This window comes from Lygodium microphyllum, chromosome 25 (genome assembly GCF_053477565.2).
Source record: "Lygodium microphyllum isolate KBCC chromosome 25, Lygodium_microphyllum_v1.1.10, whole genome shotgun sequence".
Taxonomy (NCBI): domain Eukaryota; kingdom Viridiplantae; phylum Streptophyta; class Polypodiopsida; order Schizaeales; family Lygodiaceae; genus Lygodium; species Lygodium microphyllum.
In genome coordinates, this window is record NC_141159.1 from 67,936,629 (window position 1) to 67,956,236 (window position 19,608).

General features: G+C 40.3%; 1 protein-coding gene across 2 annotated transcripts in view; it reads right to left on the bottom strand.

Moving 5' to 3' along the window:
• Positions 1 to 7,017: 7,017 nt before the first annotated feature.
• Positions 7,018 to 19,608, bottom strand: part of LOC148014330 (YTH family protein) — a 76,462-nt gene continuing 63,871 nt past the window's right edge. For both annotated transcript variants that reach the window (XM_087667321.1, XM_087667320.1), the window contains exons 4-11: positions 10,076 to 10,196; positions 9,671 to 9,888; positions 9,353 to 9,589; positions 9,192 to 9,268; positions 8,689 to 9,094; positions 8,005 to 8,067; positions 7,826 to 7,917; positions 7,018 to 7,738 (exon numbers count right to left, since the gene is read on the bottom strand). In XM_087667321.1, the coding sequence (XP_087523447.1) occupies positions 7,621 to 7,738; positions 7,826 to 7,917; positions 8,005 to 8,067; positions 8,689 to 9,094; positions 9,192 to 9,268; positions 9,353 to 9,589; positions 9,671 to 9,888; positions 10,076 to 10,196 (1,332 nt within the window). In that variant the 3' untranslated portion in view covers positions 7,018 to 7,620. The remainder of the gene's footprint in view (positions 7,739 to 7,825; positions 7,918 to 8,004; positions 8,068 to 8,688; positions 9,095 to 9,191; positions 9,269 to 9,352; positions 9,590 to 9,670; positions 9,889 to 10,075; positions 10,197 to 19,608) is intronic.

A 19,608-nucleotide genomic window follows, 5' to 3' on the forward strand; every position in this document is an offset into this window, starting at 1 on the left:
TCTTTCCTTATCTCTACATTCTTCTCATGACACTGACTTAAGGCTCATGGTGGCAAGTGCATCTAGATAAAGAGCTTACAGAACAAGATCGTTGTTGCACAAGGATCATGAGATACTCTTTGGCTTGAAAGACACTAAATTCGAGCAAGCTTGAGGTGTATCTACTATAATCTTGGTACTATTGGTTGTTGTTATTTTTTTTGTGAGGGTAGCTAGTGGTTATAAGAGTGAGAGATCAGAGACTGGGTGAGAGCATTAGATGTTCAAACTCAAACAATGGGAGCTCCATACTTGTCCCATTGTCAAGCATTGTTGTGACATGACAATCTACAACCTAGTTGGATCCATAGCAGTAATGTAGCTTGTAATTGCTTGTATTGCCTCTCAAAAGAGAAGGAATCAAGCACACCCAAGAGAACTAGTATGCAAAAGCCCATAAATCAAGCACCAAAGCAACTGCCACACCTACATATAAGACGTACCATAGTTGAAAGAAGACAAAGTAGCCAAGTTAAATCAAAACCTTAGCAAATAGTTGGAGTCAAAAAGGACAAGAGCCACAACCACTAGGTAGTATTAAACCGAGGTACAATTGGTTGATGATCAATCCAAGATGGTAGAATAGCTAGCATAGAACACAAATCTTATGGTGTTTAAATACTTTGCCTAGCTCAATACAAGGTTTGAAACTCTAGCAAGAGCATAGAAAATGATTGGTACAAGCATCAAAAACATTGATATAGTCAAGAAAATGTCCCTCTGGTGCATGCATGGAAGAATCGCAAACACATTTTCCTACAAAGCATCCCAATCTAGAATGAATTTTTAAAGACCCGAATGGGGAAGGTTTTGAAAGCTATTTAACTCATTCCATCTTATACACCTATCACAAAAATTAATGATGAGTTTAAAGTTGATAAGATAAAGAAAAAAATGAAGTCAAGGAGTCATCATTATTTGTGGTCACACTCAAGGTGTGAGGTCAAGAAGGTCAATCCTAGTCACATGCACGGGGTATAATGGCCACACTCAAGCACTCAATCACCCATCAAAGGGTCAATTGTGATCACACTCAAGCAGCTTATGTGACGCACTCCCTTGCTTGCCTATGATATAAGAACTAGGATTTTTCATTGCTCATGCCAGCTTTCTCAATTGAATTTCATATTTATATTTTTTTGTCATTCACTAATCAGTTATCAATTGATAGCTAAGTAGTAATATGGTAATGTAGCACTAGACACTCATGTGATCATGTGAGAGTGGGCTCTCATCAGCCATGTGATGATATTGAAATATGTAATCATGTCAGCCATGGTCATTACTTGACAAAAGCACCTATACAATTGTGGTCATGTATGAGATTAAGGGGGATGCAAACATGGGTGAAGTTAGTGGGTGTAGTCGTCATCAATCATGTGGTGATGTGGCAAGGAGTAAAGTGATGATGTGGTAGACATTCATGCACTCATTCTAGTTGTGGTCACTCAATTGTGGTCATTAGAAGGGAAGAAAGCATGGTCATCTAAGGGACAAATGCCATGGTCAAGCTTAGACTACATTCAGATTCTATAAAACTTTTTATGGCATTTGCAATTCCACTAATATTTACCTACAAAATGGCATTATTCCAATTGTTTTAAGTACAATAATGACCCTATTCAAAGCTTGCATGTAAAAGCGGCAACCAAATGAAGCTATAGGAATTTTCCAATCATCACTCATGGTCAACCACTCATAAGTGCAATCATGGTCACCTTTTCCACATTCAAAAGGGCACTAATAGTCACCTTATCCACAAACAACCCTATTCTACACCTACTTCTCAAGCTCTCAAACAAGAAAATCAAACATGAAGCACACCCAATCCTATGCAACCAACCAATGAATCAGAATGAAAAACATGGATTACATTATATTGAGAAGTCAATTTTTTAGTGTTCTTTTCAAATTTTTGACATGATAAAGAATTTAATTTACTCTAAATTGTATTCATTCTCATTCATCAAACCCTCATAAACTATTCTATTCTAATCAAAACTACTTTTTGTGGTGAGGTCCTCTATTTGGCTACTCCATGCCTTTTTTATGACAGCATCTATTTACCACACTTGTATGAGTTTGAGCAATTCTCAAGAGAGTGGATTCCATTTGTATCCTAACAATGAAACCAAAATGTTAGGCTTTATGAGGAGCTCAACGATGATATTTGACACATATTCTTTCATATTTTCTTTCTCTCTTGCCCAAGCTATCTCTCACCTAGCTGGCTCATACCCTTGCTTTGAGCCAACTAGTTCTTTCATGTCAATCCTGTGAAAAAAAAGAAGCTAAATGATTTGAGAACAAATCTATTGAGTATTAATACAATAGTCCACTCTCTTTTCAATCCAATTCATTGTATGATATTATTTTATAAGCTCCATGATCCAACTGTCTCTTCTCATCCATCGTTGCTCCCTCCTTTGATCCATCTATCAATGCCACTCTAATGTCAAAAGGATAATACAGAAGAGGAAGAAACCCAATTTAAGCATGGTACTTTTAATTTAATGTGTTATAAATTCTTGCCAGGTGAAAAGATACGAGAAATTTGAAATATAGAAACTTAACCTCATAACAAATACTCATTGCAACAACAATTATACGCATGTTGTCTTCCCCTTGAGTTGCATCATCTCTGTCACTAACTTCTATTCATTCACTCAATGAGTTGGGTCACAATAGCATCACTTTCATCTAGATGTAGACCATGATTTCCCAAGTGTGAACTTTAGTTCTAGTGCAACTTCTTCCCCTAGGTTTATCATCATCATCTTTTCACAACCTAGAAAATTTCTCATTTAAGATTGCAATAGTTGACATTTTAAGATGTTCAATCTTTGTAAGCAAGAAATGATATAGTAATACATTTATTTCATCAAGTTAAATTGGCTTGTGCATCAATCTTACTCACTTTCATTTCATCAAGATATTTTGTACAAAGTCATCCCTTGAAATGTTTAAACTTTCAAGCTAACTTCAAACACATGAAAATGAGATAAATTTCAAAGAACTTGGTGTATTGCACCAAGTTGTTGTTTGAACCTAATCAGTTTTGGTTGAACCTACATCAAGTTTTCTTGTAAGTTTGACCAAATTCCAAGAAAAGTTGAAGCACCACCCCATGTATTTCATGTCATCTTTACCTCTTCTTGATGCCGATGTATTTTGTGTCTGTTTTCAAGTTCTAGTGTACCTTGATATGGCACATAAAATGTGGTTCTGATTTGATCAAGTTGATATATCATATTTATGCAATGTATCAAATACTAGTGACTTTTACATCAAATTAAAAAAATCCATCACAAATCAATGAAGTTCCATAATAAGTAATAGAAAAAATTAATGCATAATTTGTGAGAAACATTAAACTTGTCTCATCTCTAAGAAATCAAGCTCCTATACTTTCCACTTAGTTTTTTGTATAGAATGTGAATAGATATTATAATCCACCACATAACCAACTTTGCAAGTACAGAGCAATATATATGATGGGGTGCAATAATCAAACAATGAAAAAATAAGAAACTATATAGTATTGACTATGCGTGCGTGCGTGCGTGCGTGCGTGCGTGCGTGCGTGCGTGCGTGTGTGTGTGTGTGTGTGTGTGTGTGTGTGTGTGTGTGTGTGTGTGTGTGTGTGTAATCATAGCCTCAAAGTATGTGAATAACATATGAAAATGTTATATGAATATATGATACCTAGCATAAATCTATTATCAAAGCATGAAAATAATAGCGTTTTATATGACATTGATCTAAAATATTTTTGAGTGCATAATTTGACAAATCTAATAACACCATTAGATTTCAAACCTTCTTCGATATCCAATCCATGCAATTTTTTTCCAAATGCAAAAATTTAAAACACAACTATGTGAGATTTCTCTATTCAATAAATTAAAGCATCCAAAACAAAGAAAGCAAGTTCATATAGTGCATCAATTTGGAGAGAAAATGAGAGTGAATTTCACCAATATTGCAAAAGTTATGCCTAAGCAAAGCAAATTTGATGCATTGCATCAAGTTGGGAAAAAACAAACAAATATTTAGCACTTTTTGATTCATACTATGAAAAAACAAAGATGATGATTGAAAAAATAAAATGAATGCTTGGAGAAAGCTGCAGAAGGCAACATAAAGTGAAAAACTCACGAAAAGAAAACTTACATGTGTATACATTGTGTGTAGGTATCATGGCCATATGCATCACCAAAACATACGTAGTAGCTATCTCTATTGCATGGTCCTAGATATCGCCATCATATATATTGTGCCCATGTCTATCACATCCATAATGTTGTGAGTATATGCCATAATCACATATGTCAAGGGCATATCTTCATAGCTATGTATATTACCACAAAGAAAGAAGAAATGGTATATAAAATTATTGTTCAAATACATGATAAGCACACCTATCATGCAACCATCATGCCTATACAAAGGAGAAAACCCCTCAATCAAAGGGTAAAAGAGTAAAAAGCACCAAAAGCACATGCTTCATGCATATCAATCCCTCTTATATTAATGTCATGTGCATCATCTCTCAAGAGTGTTTGTGAACTTAGCATTACCTCAAAGTACATGCAACCTTCATCTTTTAAGATTTAATCATAGTCTCTTCTAATATAGATGTCCTTATGATGTGATATGTGTCTCTCGTAAAAAGTTTATCCTATAAAAATTTTTGGTTGAAACTTTGTAAACTTGCCATGTCTACCAAAGCTATTGAATGTTATAAACTTTTATAGATACACTCTTATACAAATAAGAAGTCTTAGAAAACCAACACAATATTAACTACCTTTGTTACGAAAAGTTCTTCAAGACCTTTAAATTTGAGCATTTTTTACAATACTATTTTCTAAATACAATTCATTTTTACAATAAATTTTAGAGACTCTAGAAAAATATCCTTGTAACGTGTTTATCAATGCTCCCTTGTTGATGGTACAATTTCAATAGTTTGAACATAGGCAACACCAACCTGAACTCCCTTGAAATATCATGGACTCTACTACCTAGGATCGCTTGAGTTTGCCCCACAAGGAAAGTTCCACCCAATTCCCACAAGAAGCAACCTGAAGGTAAAGTTCCTAAATGAAACTATGGTCACCTAACAATTTATCTAGCGTTAATTATTGGCAACTACTTATGCAAATCCCCCTGAATCAAAGCAAACATTCTAATCTCTTGCCTTTAACGACATCTTTTCCACAAAGCGATCATGGAACTGATCCACTCATGCATCAAACCCTCATCCTCAAAACAAGTACAACTCTCCCCCTTTGACAATTTTTAAGGTTCAAACAAAAGCAAGGAAAACAACATATCTTTAACTAGGAGAATATTTCTTCCCCACAACAAAATGTAGCTTAAAACATGTCTATCAACATCAAAACAATTTCCTTTGAATGTCCCACAAGGAATTGTCAATTCCTCCTTGAAAGAGGGCATAACATCTGGTTATCTACATTTAGTCATGCATCATAATACAATGCATAGTCATCCAATGTTTATCCTCTTCGTTCTTACATAATTGAGTTTTCAAAATTGTCTTCGCCTGATCAACGTGGTCCACAACCAGTAGGACAAGGCACTATTAACACCACCCGAACCTTGTTCCACATATCTTGGTCGATGTTGGTTCTAATTTGTACTTCAAGCAAGAAATTCATCTAGGTCTGAGAAAAAATCCCTAAGTCTGGACTCACTTGCTTGAGATGTCCTTTCTCATAGAGATCCTAGTCTTTCTCATAATATCTAGAATAGTTGGAGGGGGCTCTAAACACCTGAGGCTAAAAAATTGTACCAAATCGATAAATGGTGATTATTACATCAACAAATTAAACGTTTTTTTGAAGTTCAAAGAGGTGGGTCTATATCCATAGGTATATATCGACCCAAAACGAAAGAGGATCAACAATAAGAAGCATCACTCGCAATCTAACCATTGACCCCTTAAAAAAGTAAACACCTGCATATGCAAACCTATTTCGATTTTCAACAAAATAACTACCAACCTTTGAAACCTTGTTTCCGCCCTCTAATCTCAACATTTCATAACGTGACACCTTCACTAATCCTTACATCCTCAAAACTTGGGCAACTCAACTCAAAGCAACCACCGATTCACATGGCTTCTTTTTTTTATCAATTGTGAGCTTTCTCTTGACCTTTCCGCTGAAACAATCCACTCAACAAACATGACACCAAAGAAGAAATGCCTAATTTGATAGAGGTACACTACTATTGCAAGACTTGGCATGGATAAGGGGGTACTCTAAATATGGATTCAAAAGCACTACTATATCTTACAAAAATGTTTGAACTTGAAAACTAGGATTGAAGCAATAGGACGACTACCTTGAACCAAGAAGACAAATTTTATGTTGCAAATTACGTTGACAAGCGCTTTGCAACAAGTCATTGATTTATGAGAAGTATATTGTAAATAAGTTATTATATCCCTCATTCGCCCAATGAGTATTAGTGCTCATTAAGCACAAGGAAAGCATTAGAACCTCTTCATCCTCTAAAAATTTATCTCCACTCTTCACATGATAAAGCTCAAACACTTGTTAAATAGTGAAGACAATTACTAATTCCAAAAATGAACATGTAATTTCACAAATTTCACGAACTACACTGTACACATTGTTGTTTGCCATGTTCTCATATTTCCGAGAAAGACAAGCCTTAAAATAGCTTTAAAATCATAAATCATTGCGATTGAGGATTCCAACAGTATAATTCCAACTTATGAGCATCGCCTTTTCATGCAAAATCCATTCATACCCTTGCAGTGCACAACCATTTTCAACTTCCAATACCAACACAAATCGTGTGGCAACTTCATACAAAATTATTTACTCTACATAAACTTGAGTAATATATAAGTTGCCAATTGTTCTTTCAACACAAAACCAGGGGATGTTTATTTTCATTTTTTCAACACAAAAACAGGGGATGTTATTGATGACAATTCATTTTTGCAAAAATTTGAACCCAAAACAGACACCTCTGCAGTTTCTGCAGGGTGTAAGCAGATCAAAAGTAAGCCCATTCCAAAAAATACTAGGGCACTTTTGTTCTGTTCATTACCTCATCATGATAAGTGTAAATGAATCCTACAGATGATACAACCGCATTACTATAACCATCAAAGAAGACACTTGTGAAGATGACTCCTCCCACATACAACCTTAAGCATTGCCTTCTTTTTTGGGCACTTGAAAGTCCCCCATCTTTACAGTCAATAATCTATAGATGATATTGACCAGCCTTCATTAGATGTACAAAACCTTGTAAGAGCAAAAAATAGAATACAGCACCATAAATAGTTCTCAGCATTTGAACAAGTCTCTTGCCATTTTTGAGAAACCATTATTGGTGGCATATCGAAAGGAGTTAATAGCTCTACCACACGTGTCTAGCTTTTTGGCTCTTCTAGCCACCCTTCAAAAGGAGTTAATAGCCCCTACCACACGTGTCTAGCTTTTGGCTCTTCTAACCACTTCATCCGGGAGCAGAACTTGTGTTCACCAGTATCTTTGCAGAAAAGCTTCAAAAATATCAAAGTGGTTGACTCCCTGGGTAAGCACCAGCTACAGCTTGTGCACCATAATAGCAACCATTTTGCAAGAGCAAACCTTGTTGATTCCCATACCAGTTCACAAGATAGTTGTTATATCTAGCACCACAGAAAGTACAACACCAAAAATCAGAAATTGAAAACATATTGCACCAACACCTAATGGGGGAAACTGCAGGTACTTACTGATCCTCAGAACATGACGGCTCTGCAATAGCATCACTTGCCCATCCTGCTCCATGCAGATCAGTTTTCTTTGATGTTGCACCGTCAGGACCCTAAAATAAGATGACAAACGTGCAGTGTTACACCACATACACAACAAGCAATGGAGTACAATCAGTAAACTACAAAAAACCACTCACTTGCTGTCGTCGACGATTATAATCTTTTGGGTTTCCATGACGTTGCAAATACTCTTCATAAGTCTGCAGATGCATCCAATCAAGCCTCAAAAGTGTGTTTGCTTTTTATACTCTTGAAGATCGATAAATTCCAGAGAACCCTTTGCAATGACACTGTCGAGCTTTTAAGTTCACATGTTTCATAATCCACTAAGAAAGCCTGAATTCAGTTATCTCTTTACAGAAAGGGTCTACAAGCATCCTTGTCAACATGCAACCATACTGGCAAGTTTTTAAGTTCATGTTTCATAATCCACTAAGGAAATCCTGTATACATTCGTGAACTTACAGAACATCTACTAGATTTCCTTGCCTACATGCAATCACAATGTCGATGGTTTAAGTTCATACGTTGCATGCTCGAGTAAGGAGAATCTGAATTATACAATACATTTACAGAAACTATCTCCTAGCTTTCTCATCAACAAGTTCCACTATCTGCAACTCGTTTATCCATATAATATCAAACATGGTAACCATCAGACAAAGACTAAAGTCACCAGAATACATAGATTGAAGTAACAAATCAGCTAATATTATTAGTATTTTTAGTACTTCCAACCAAGAACATTGCTTTATGCAACTTATGAGTAGCTCCAAAAATGAAGTATGCAAAATGTCTCGTTGAGAATCTACATCACAGACCATGTTCAAAAAGTCGTCCTCTAAAGGAGCCTCACTACTGCATCTAGAAAAATCTCTCTCCCGCTCTGACCCAATTCTCTCTCTCCCTTCATGTTGGCTCTTGTCCCGGCCCTTGTCCCGACCTCGACCAGGAGCTTTGCCAGAGGAAACAGATCTTGGAGACTTAGACCTTCGGTTCCTGGACTGCTTGTTATAAGCTACCAGACTTGGTGAAATTACAGTTGACCTGATAACTGGAAGCTGAGGATTATACTGCTCATGTGTTACAGGAGGTGCAAAGTTTCCAGGGTACATCAATGAAGTCATGGAAGTTGCTCCGCTATGGGCCCTGAACACCCCACCACTGATTGCGGGCCTTTCTATACACAATTTCTTTGCAAGAAAAGCATCTCCATGACCAAATTTCCTGTATGATGACAACTTTTTAGCCAAATTTTGAGTCCTTGATGAAGTTCTCATGAGCAGGGTCAAATGAAATACAAAGTTACAATCTTGATTCTCACCTCTTGGGCAGAACTTCTGTATCTGCTCCTTCATCAATCAGGGCACACAGGGCCTCACCGATCTCTTGAGTGAGTTCCTGTCAACACTTGTAACCTTGAAGTCATGTTTAGATTTGAAGTTCAAGGACCACTAATAAGGGAATGAACAAAAAAGATCTCACCTGACAATCTCTGCTGATTTTTACAGGCTTGAAAGAGTTGAGGGGATTTCTCAGATGTACAGTCCTCTGAAAAGGGAGGTCATACATCCGAATCCACTCAACATCAAAAGTACCACCCCAGTTGGCTTCACTCCATACACTCGCTCTTCTTCGGCCTATTGGAGATATCATTTGGGCATAACCTTGGAAATGACCGCTCATGTTAACACTAAATATCAATAGCACTTTCTCTGCACTCTAAAACCAAAAAAAGAATATATCACAAAAAAGATCAACTTAGAAAAGCTGAAGTTTCTAAAAAGTTAGACTGCATGTTACCTCAAAAGCATCATTCAAGATCGGTTCATTCATAGCTTGAGTGGCCCATATACCTCTTTCTATCGACTTCTCAATGTTGTAATGATTTAAGCTTTTAATAATGAAATACCGTGTTACTCCTGCCTTTGGCTTATGAAGGGTGTTACTTCCACCTCCATTGTTCATACCAATATTCCCTTTCTCAGCAAGGCCATGCTGTCTCTCTGAGACAATTTGTTCTGGAAAAAAAATTTCATACAGCCATCAATATGCCTTAACAACATTTACAAGGACCATTCTCTTAGTTCTTCTACCTTCGCTACCATTCTACTCCTTTTAAGGTTTTAAACACTTTGGAGCTTTTTTATCTTGACTACAGATCCAGACACTTCATATGTACAAAAATATACAGTCAAACATACCCACCTTTGCTTCCATATTGAGTTGCCTGGACAGTGTCATCCAAAAAAGGCACCGCAATGTGGGTATCCCCCTTTATGGATGGTTTCTGAAGATCATACTTATGATCATCCAACTCATGTGACACCTGTAGCCCATACATTAAAGGACAAAAATATGCTTAAGACCTCAAATTTGACATGCAACTGAGAACATGATTAGTACGACCATTTCAGATGAAACACAAAAGGCATATTCTGTATTTTTAAAGAAAGGATCAGGCACAAATAACTCAAGTTCTTGTTAGCACCATTTTAGTGATGATTCAGAACGCAAAGATATTTATGTTTCTAGCAACCAGGAATGTATCATATCCATGAATTAGCTGAATGCAGGGAACACGAGTCTTGGAACAAGCTGCAACAGATAAAATGTCGCACATGACACTAACAGACAATGATGATCCCTGTATTATATTGGATCAAAGACTTGATTATCCTAGAATGCAAAGAGCCTGGGCATTGTGTTGCCAAGAAAGTGAACTATGAACAGACGAGTGACCTGTCATCCTTCTTGTAGCAAGTAGGCCAAAGAGACAATAAGGAGTTTATTCTGTTCAATAAATCCTTCAGCAAGATAGTCCTTAATCACTCAGTTATCTCCACTTCCCAAACAGGTAGGGTTGCCAACAGCTACCAGACAAGGTAGCTATTGAGGCTTCCAAGTCAAAGTGAAATAGCAAATGGTAATTCAGGTAAGAATAATTGTAAGTTTAGCTGAACATAGGATGCAAATACTTTTAGACAGTTGAATGGACATCAGACAATCATCCTTATTTTTCATCCAAAAAGGATAGTACACTGCAAATCAGAATTGCTCTTATCAATAAATCAATAGAAGTTCATGGTTCTTCTACCAAGTGTTTATGACTCTCATACCATCTAAAAGATCACCCGCCACTTCATCCCAGTCAATCACATTATTACACACATTCAATGCCTTGCTGCCACCCTTTACATCGTCATCATTATCCTCATCACCAGCTGTCCACCCTGCTGTTCATGCTGCTGCTCACTCCCTTGGAGGTGCCCACCCTACTTCCAGCCTGCCACCCTTGCTGCATGGGGGAGAGCATTCTGATCATTCACTAGTGCTTGTTAGTTATTATTTACCTCCATGTGTAAACACGCATTATTTTGTGTACGCATGTTTAGGTGTGAACACCTTTTACACCTCTTAGCATTGAACAAGGGTCAAACATTGCACACCTTAGCCTATATTTTGAGGCCCTATCAATTATAGTTCCATCTTACATTTCACTCAATCTATTACTCAGTTTCTGTGTACTTGCAAGAGGACTCTCTCTTCCCCCCACACCCCCCCGCCCCCCCAAACCACTATGGAATTTCATCCACCTCCTTAGATGCCACTCCATCCTCACAAGCTCCACCACCCAATAGTGGTACCAGAGCATCAGGATTGGTTAATGCTGCTGCACCATGTCTGCTTATCAACACTGCTGCCTGCCTGTTCTTCATCAGCACTTCAAGCTTGCTCAAATTGCAGCACATCAGTCAGCTCTGCCCACAGCCCTTCTGCTGCCCCTTGCAGTGCTGACTGTCCACCTCTCCACAAGCCTATTTAGCAGCAGCACCACCACCAAAAGAAGAAGAAGAAGAAGAAGTTCACATGTCCACCTCTACAGATCTGATCGCCCATGCTGCACTGCCACCTTACCTGCACCAGGTTGTGGTCTACTTCGCCTACACATGACACCAGTCTACACCACTGCCTTTGCCTGCAGTCAGCCGTGCCTGTCACCAAGGTGTGGTCTCCAGCCCAACACGCTCCCCTCCTTACTGCCTCATCTTCAGCTCCACATCACCACTCTCCACAACTTACCGTCCAACATGTGCCACACACTTCACTGGCTTCCAACCTGTCAACCAACCATGTCATCATCATTATCACCAACATGCAGCCCCACATCCAATCATCTGCCTCCACTACACATCATTACACAGATAAGGTTTTTAATAAAACCTTCATTAAACCTTTATTTCAGGGCTTTGAGAAATTGGAGCTTTTTAATTTTAAGCCCATTTCTCAAAATTTCTCGAACAAAATTTGCAGCATTTCATATTGGCACTACCTCCATCAAATCGATCCTTCGACAATGCCTTTAAGACTGCTTGGAGTCATCACCTTCGACATTGAGCATAAAATGGCCCACCGAGCATCCAAAGCTTGGCAGCAACATCACAAGCGATCGACATTGATCGTGATGTCCTCAACGTAAGACATTGAGAGGGGATTTTAATCCACTTAAACATTCTAAAAATAAAAAATAATATTTGAAGTTAAAATTGTAAAAATTAAAATAACAAAAATGTGTTTGGAATTACACACATATCTTAGATGTGTGGGATACTCCAGCCGAATTTTTATCCAAAAAGCTTTGTATTTCCTTTTTCTATGATCAGCTAGCAAGCATCTAAGCCATACGCATTCAACTGTGGTAGTGAAAGCTGCCTTGTATTCAGCTTCACATGGCGATGTGGCAACAGTGGATTGTTTCTTGCTAAGCCAAGAAATGTAAGAAGAGCCAAGAAAGAAACAATTGCCACTAGTGGAGTGACGTGTATCATAATCACCAGCCCAATCAGAATCACTGTAGCAAGTAACGAAAAACATGCTTGACAGTTTGCCAATGTGACATACGTGACTGATGTATATACTTGCTCAAAGCTGAAACTGCAAACTGTATGTCCGGCCTAGTGTTGCATAGGTAGATAAGACATCCAACTACAGGAGCATATGTATGTATATCAAACAAATCACTCTCATCATGTAATGACAGTTTCAATCCAAGTTCCATGGGGGTACAAACTGGCTTGCAATCCTGTAAGCCAAACTTCTCAAGAAGCTGCCCAATATACCTTGACTGTGATAGCCAACTTCTCAAGAAGCTGCCCAATATACCTTGACTGTGATAGCCCAATACCTCAAGCATCATGTATGAACTGGATGCCCAAGTAGTATTGCAAAACTCCCAAGTCAGACACATCAAAAGTTTGCTGCAAATTTTGTTTGAATGCTGAAATTTGATCAGCATGTGTTCCAGTGAGCAAAAGGTCATCAACATAAAGACATATAATCAGCATAGATCCCCCTTCTTTACATATGTAAAGGGTAGACTCAAATGAGTTGTTAAGAAACCCCTGACCAAGCAAGAAAGCATCTATTTTTGCATACCAAGCTCTAGGAGCTTGTTTCAAACCATATAGTGCCTTTTTTAGCTTGCATACCAAATGTTCAGAGCCTTCAACTGCAAAACCAATGGGCTGCTGTACATAAACTTCCTCCTAAAGTTCCCCATGTTAAAATGCAGTCTTGATATCCAGCTAATGCACTGTCCAACCATAATGTGCAGCCAAAGCAATCATAGACCTGATGGTCGTCATACGAGAAGTAAGAGCAAATGTCTCCTCATAGTCAATGCCCTTTTTCTGTGCATAGCCTTTAGCTACAAGCCGTGCCTTGTATTTATCAATGGATCCATCTGCTTTCCTTTTCAATTTGTAGACCCATTTCGTTCCAATGGCTTTCTTTCCAAATGGCAAAGACACCAAATCCCAAGTTTGATTCTTAGTAATAGAATCTAATTCAGCTTGCATTGCTGCCATCCAATGCACACTATGTTGTGCATCCTCAAAACATTCAAGCTCTTCATTATCAAAAGTACTTGCTGCCATAATAAACTCCATGGTATGTGCTGAATCATGCAAACGAGTTTGCCTTCTAGTACGACCAGCCATGGGTGCATCCAAAGGACTATCTTGCATAGTCTGCAAATACCATCTAGGTAACTGTCTAGCTTCTTGACTGTGTGCAACATAGAAACAGGAAACGGCCGTTCCGGCCTGTAGGAACGGTTTAACGCGTTCCAGACCCTTGGAGAAGGTGAAACGGCCAGGGAACGTTCCTTGCCGTTCCCTGTTTGGAACGGCTGTTCCAATCCTATTGACCAGAAATTTACATTTTTCCATGTTTTCTCTTTTTGCTTGTATCACACTCCTTCTACCAAATGTTCACTCATGTCCATCACCTAATGTGCACACACTACTCTCTCTCTCTCTCTCTCTCTTTGAATATTCAAAGTGTCAAGACAACCCACAAGCCAATTAGGAGTCCATGCAAAGTTCAAATTTGATGCATTATGAACTCTTGCAAATCACAATCAAATTTCAGCCTGATCTCAATTCCAAGGTAATCATCCATTTATATTGTCTAATTTCAAGGGAAACTAGAATAATTGGGGCAATTCAGAGCAATTTGGAGCTATGGGGGTAATTGAGTCAATTTTGGGACATTCGAGTCAATTTGGAACATTGAGGGATATTGGGGCAATTAGAGGGACATTCTTTGGGGCAACTTGGTCATGCAGGGCATATTTGGGACACTTAAGACGTGTGCCGTTCCCCCCGTTCCCATTCCCCCACCTTGGACGTTCCCCCCGTTCCAGGGGGTCTCGTTCCCGTTCTTGTTCCCGTTCCCCGTTCCAGGTAACTATGGTGTGCAAGCTCTTACTGAATTTCAGTTTCAGCATTATGCTGAATATTCTGATCAGCCAATGGTTGAATTTCTGCACTTTCCATAGGAGCAGCTGGCTGAACATTAGGTTCATTTTCTAAAGCTCCAGCTGAATTACCAAAAGTAATGGGCAGCAGCCATAGTTACCAGGAACGGGGAACGGGAACGGAAACGGGACCCCCCGGAACGGGGGGAACGCCTAAAGTTAGGGAACGGGAACGGAGGGAACGGCATATATATATAAATATATATACACACACACACAGAGAGAGAGAGAGAGAGAGAGATTAAGTTAGTTGGAAGATTGCAAATTGGTTTATCTAGTAGTATGGTGGAAGTGAGAAGGGTGGCATGATATGCTAGGTACAATATGGGACAACTAGATTATGGGTAGTAGTATGGTAGGCATTGAAAAGGTCATATTTGACGTGCCAATTTAGTGACCTAATGGATCACGCCCACTCACTCACTCAGGCGGGCAGGAGAGGCAGGAGCCGGTAGGGCCTAGGCGAGGCAGGCGAGGCAGGCGAGGCAGGCGGGAGCAGGCGGGCGAGGGAGACGGAGCAGGCGACAGAGGTGGGAGCTGGCAGGAGCATGCGGGTTCCAGGGAACGGCCGTTCCAAACAGGGAACGGCTGTTGGAACGGCCCGGAACGGTGCGGAACGGGCAGGAACGTTCCATAGGCGTTTCGCTGGTAGACACAAGTGGGAACGCGTTAATCCGTTCCTAAGGCCCGGAACGGGCGTTCCCTGTTTCTATGGCAGCAGCCCTTCAAAAACATCACGGGGCAGCCTGATATGTGTCCAAACCAACCAAGGATAATTCTGATTTTTCATCAAAAACAACATCCCTGCTGACAAAAACCTTCTTTGTAACGGGATCATAGAGTCTATAGCCTTTGCTTTCATTGCTATATCCCATAAAAATGCACTTAACAGCCTTGTTGTCCAACTTTTTTCTAAGTACCTGTGGAATATGGACATAGGCAAGACACCCAAAGGTACGGAAGTGGCCAACAAAAGGTTTACGACTGTTCCAAGCCTCAAAAGGTGTGATGATCTTCAAGGCTTTGGTAGGGCATCTGTTCAAAATATGGCAAGCACATATGACTGCTTCCATCCAAAAACTATGAGGCAAGCTCTTTGCCTTCAGCATACATCTGGCCATCTCCATGAGTGACCGATTCTTCCTCTCTGCTACCCAATTCTGTTGTGGAGTATAGGCAGTAGTGCACTGATGGACTATGCCTTTTTGCTTCAAAAAAGAATTCAGCATAGAGGACATGTATTCCCCCCCTCGGTCCGAACGGAGAGTCTTAATTTTGCATCCAAATTGATTTTCAACAAGTGCATTGAAAGCCAAAAATGCAGCATACACTTCTGACTTCTTTTTCAAACAGTAGACCCAACAAAAACGTGTAAAGTCATCAATGAATGTCACAAAATAGTAACAACCGCCCAATGACATTGTTTGCATAGGTCCACAAACATTTGAATGCACCAACTGCAATCTGGTTGTTGCTCTGAAAGCAACATCACGGAAAAATGAGAAACGATGCATTTTTCCCAAAATGCATCCCTCGCATAAGTGCTCAGGAGATCTCTCCAAGAGAGGTAAGCCATCCAACATCTGAGTACGCTGCAAAAGTATCAAGCTGCCAAAGTTTACATACCCCAAACGAGCATGCGATAACTCCACCTGTATCATAGCAGGAGTAAGAGTGGATGTCAAGTATGCCGACTGATCTACTGAAAGAGCATCCAACTCATATAAACCATGACACAAAGATCCTGTCAAGACCAAAGTCATGCGTTTTTTATCTCTAACCGTGCAACGGTCATCATCAAATGTGACCTGCAAACCACAACGTGCCAAAAAAGAAATAGAAAGCAAATTCTTTTCCAAGCACAAACAAAGCATCCTGCAGATGGAGAATAGAGCTATCAATGGCTGTGAGCTGAATCTCCCCAATACCACAAACAGGGTATGATGCATTATTGACACATTGTACAGATTTCCCAACGGGAGGTGCACTAACTGAAGCAAACAGATCTCTGCAAGATGTAATATGTCTAGAAGCACCACTGTCAAAGAACCAAGTGTCAGCATCCTCTGTAGAGCTAAGTGCTCTATCAACCCAAGAGATGTCATAACTGCAAGTGTAAAAACAATAGTCCCTGTCCACAACAAAGGACGCAGACTCGCTAACAGTGGAAGGAGTGGTAGAAACAGACATTCTTGACTCCTCTTTGGCAATGCGCTTCCTGCACTCAGTCATAGAGTGGCCTGGCTTCTTACAATAATGACATTTTCCCTTTTTAGATCGCGTCCCCCCTTGTGTCTAATTCTGTGTTGTGCCCAAAGTGCCAGAACTCTGTGGAGCGTTTTCACCTTGTTGTTTTTGCCTTTCTGTCTTGCCACAAAAGCCTGCTCAAAGACTATAGCATCCACACCACTATTTTTCCTTGTTTGCTCCTCCTCTAATAGCAAACTAACCAACTGAATAAAAGTGAGCGGGTGCTCAGCAATCCTCATGGTGAGGTTCAATGCAGTATGAAAAGACAAGTACGAAGGAGGTAAGGAATTCAAGGTGGTGGATATCAACTGTGCATCCGAAAAGTACTCATCTACATTCATGAGCTGCTCCCTCAAGTCCTGAATCTTATTCAAGTGATCTTGCATAGAATCACCCTCATTCATCTTCAAAGTCTCTAACTCTTTCTTCAAGAAAGAGATCCAAGTCTCATTCTTTCCTACAAACATATGCTCCAAAGTCAGCCATGCATCTCGTGAAGAAGATGCTGAAAGAAAATGTGAGGGATGATGGAGCGCTGAACTGCCAAAGCAATCAATGACAAGGCCTGTGCATCACATGTATCCCAAGCTTTTTGAGCTGCAGTTCTTGGAGGAAGTGGCTGAGGTGGAGCGGACTGAGGTCCCCGTTGTCCACGTGCTCCTTGAGGAGGAGTAACGGAGCTACAACTCCCGGTCGAGTTTCCTCTCCACTAACCTAATCCCGTAAATTCTTGGCCACTAATAAATTCTTCATCATGAATGACCATAGCAAATAATTGTTTCCGTCCAATCTGTCTTCCTTGGATACAAACGTAAATACATCACCTCCCTGATTTGCCATGATGACAAATTTCCAAAGACAAATGAGCAATGTCAAAGCAGTAAGGACTGGAAATCTGCAAATTTCCAGAAATTGCAGCAAGCACACTTCTGCAATTATTGAACAAGGGCGTACTCTGTCAAAAACTGTCTTTTAATGCGCGCTTCCCAAGGTGCAAACAGTGCTCAGCAATACTATAATATCAAAATCCCCAAAATTTTTGCCAAAAATTTGTTCAAAACAATCTTTCTGTGACTGTAACTACAATTCATATGCAACTGTCCTCAAAATACATAAAAGCCCTAAAATTTCTAATAAATGTGCCCAAAAATTTGCATCTAATTTGTCCCACACTTGTATCCTGTATATTGTGCCTGCTGCGTATGAACCTCCTCTTCCAAAACTTTGTTCTAGAATAAAATGAAAAAATATTTTTTTTAATTTTCAAATTACCTGACGTGGACAGACAGGGCGCACGCTGGTCAAGGCGCTGGAAGACGGAGCAATTGGGCGGGTAGCTGATGTTAGAGATCACAGCCAAGCAGGAGGCAGAGTGCAATCGGACAGGTGTGCAGTCCGACTGCACAGTCGGACTGCCATGTGGCAGTCCGACCTGTACAGTCAGTCAACTGCATTTAATGCAGCCGACAGGGTATTTCTGGCGCCTTATTTTCTGGCAGATCTCGGCTATTTATACCCGACGTTCCCAGCAGTCTTACACACTTCTCTGACGCAGATTACAGACCGGTGGCGCGCAGATTCTGTCTCTGTTCACAGATTTCAAACAGCAGACAGTGCAGACTGCAGCGGACTTCGAGGTGGACAGCAGGTTGCATCGTCGAGGTGGAGACACGCAGTCGAGTGCACTGCGCCCGTGTATATCTTTGTATTCAGCATTCTTTATACAGCAGATCTTCATCGTCCATTGTCTCTTTCTCTCCCTTCTCTCTCTGCGTTCTCTCTCTCTCAGTCCTACGCTTCCGCACCGCTGCACTCTGACATGGTATCAGAGCAGTGTTTGAGGGCTGACTGAGCGCAGAATCAACCTGAAGAGGAGTTTCCATCACGACACAAATTTACGTTTTTTGCGTTTACGGGCAGACAGGAGGGCTGCGCCTTGGAACAAGGCTGAAACGAGTGTGGGCGCGCAGGAAAGGAGTACAGGTGGTGGATTTGCTGCTGTTTACTGCTGTTTGACGCGGAGGAAGTTTCAGTTTTTAGCCTACAAGTGCAGGTTTTGCTTTTTCATCGCCTCCGGCGGGTGAAGAAGCTTCAGGACGCGGAAGAGCCTTAGCAAGCTGAGTTTTCCCAGTCTGAGGGGGCTGCTTTTGCGTTTGTGAAGGCATTGCAAGTGAAGATGTCTACAGAGATGGACTTGGAGTTCCAGGCGATTATGGACCGGAAGGTGCCTGTCAGGCTCTTCCTACAGATCAGAAGCTCGACGGCGACAACTACCGCATTTGGCGCGTCATGATGTTGGCCATCCTTGAGTCCTATGATTTGGCGGAGTTGGTACAGGAGGAGATTCACCGGCCCTCGATAAGAGATGAGTCCAAACTCTCTTCCGATGCTCGTGCGGAGTTGGCCAAGGCCCAGTCTCATTGGGACAAACTGAATGCCAAGATTCGATTCTTTCTCTTTCTATCATACACTACAGCCGTGATCGCTCACATCGAGCATTTGACGGTGGCTCGTGAGATATGGCTGGAGCTTGATCAAATGTACAATCGGATGACCCTAATGAAGAGGGTTTCTTTGGAGGTACAGATGCGGACCTTGTCCGTAAATAAGTCTTCTTCGCTACGGGAACACATTAACAAGCTTAGGCAGCTACAGATGCAGGTTCAGAATG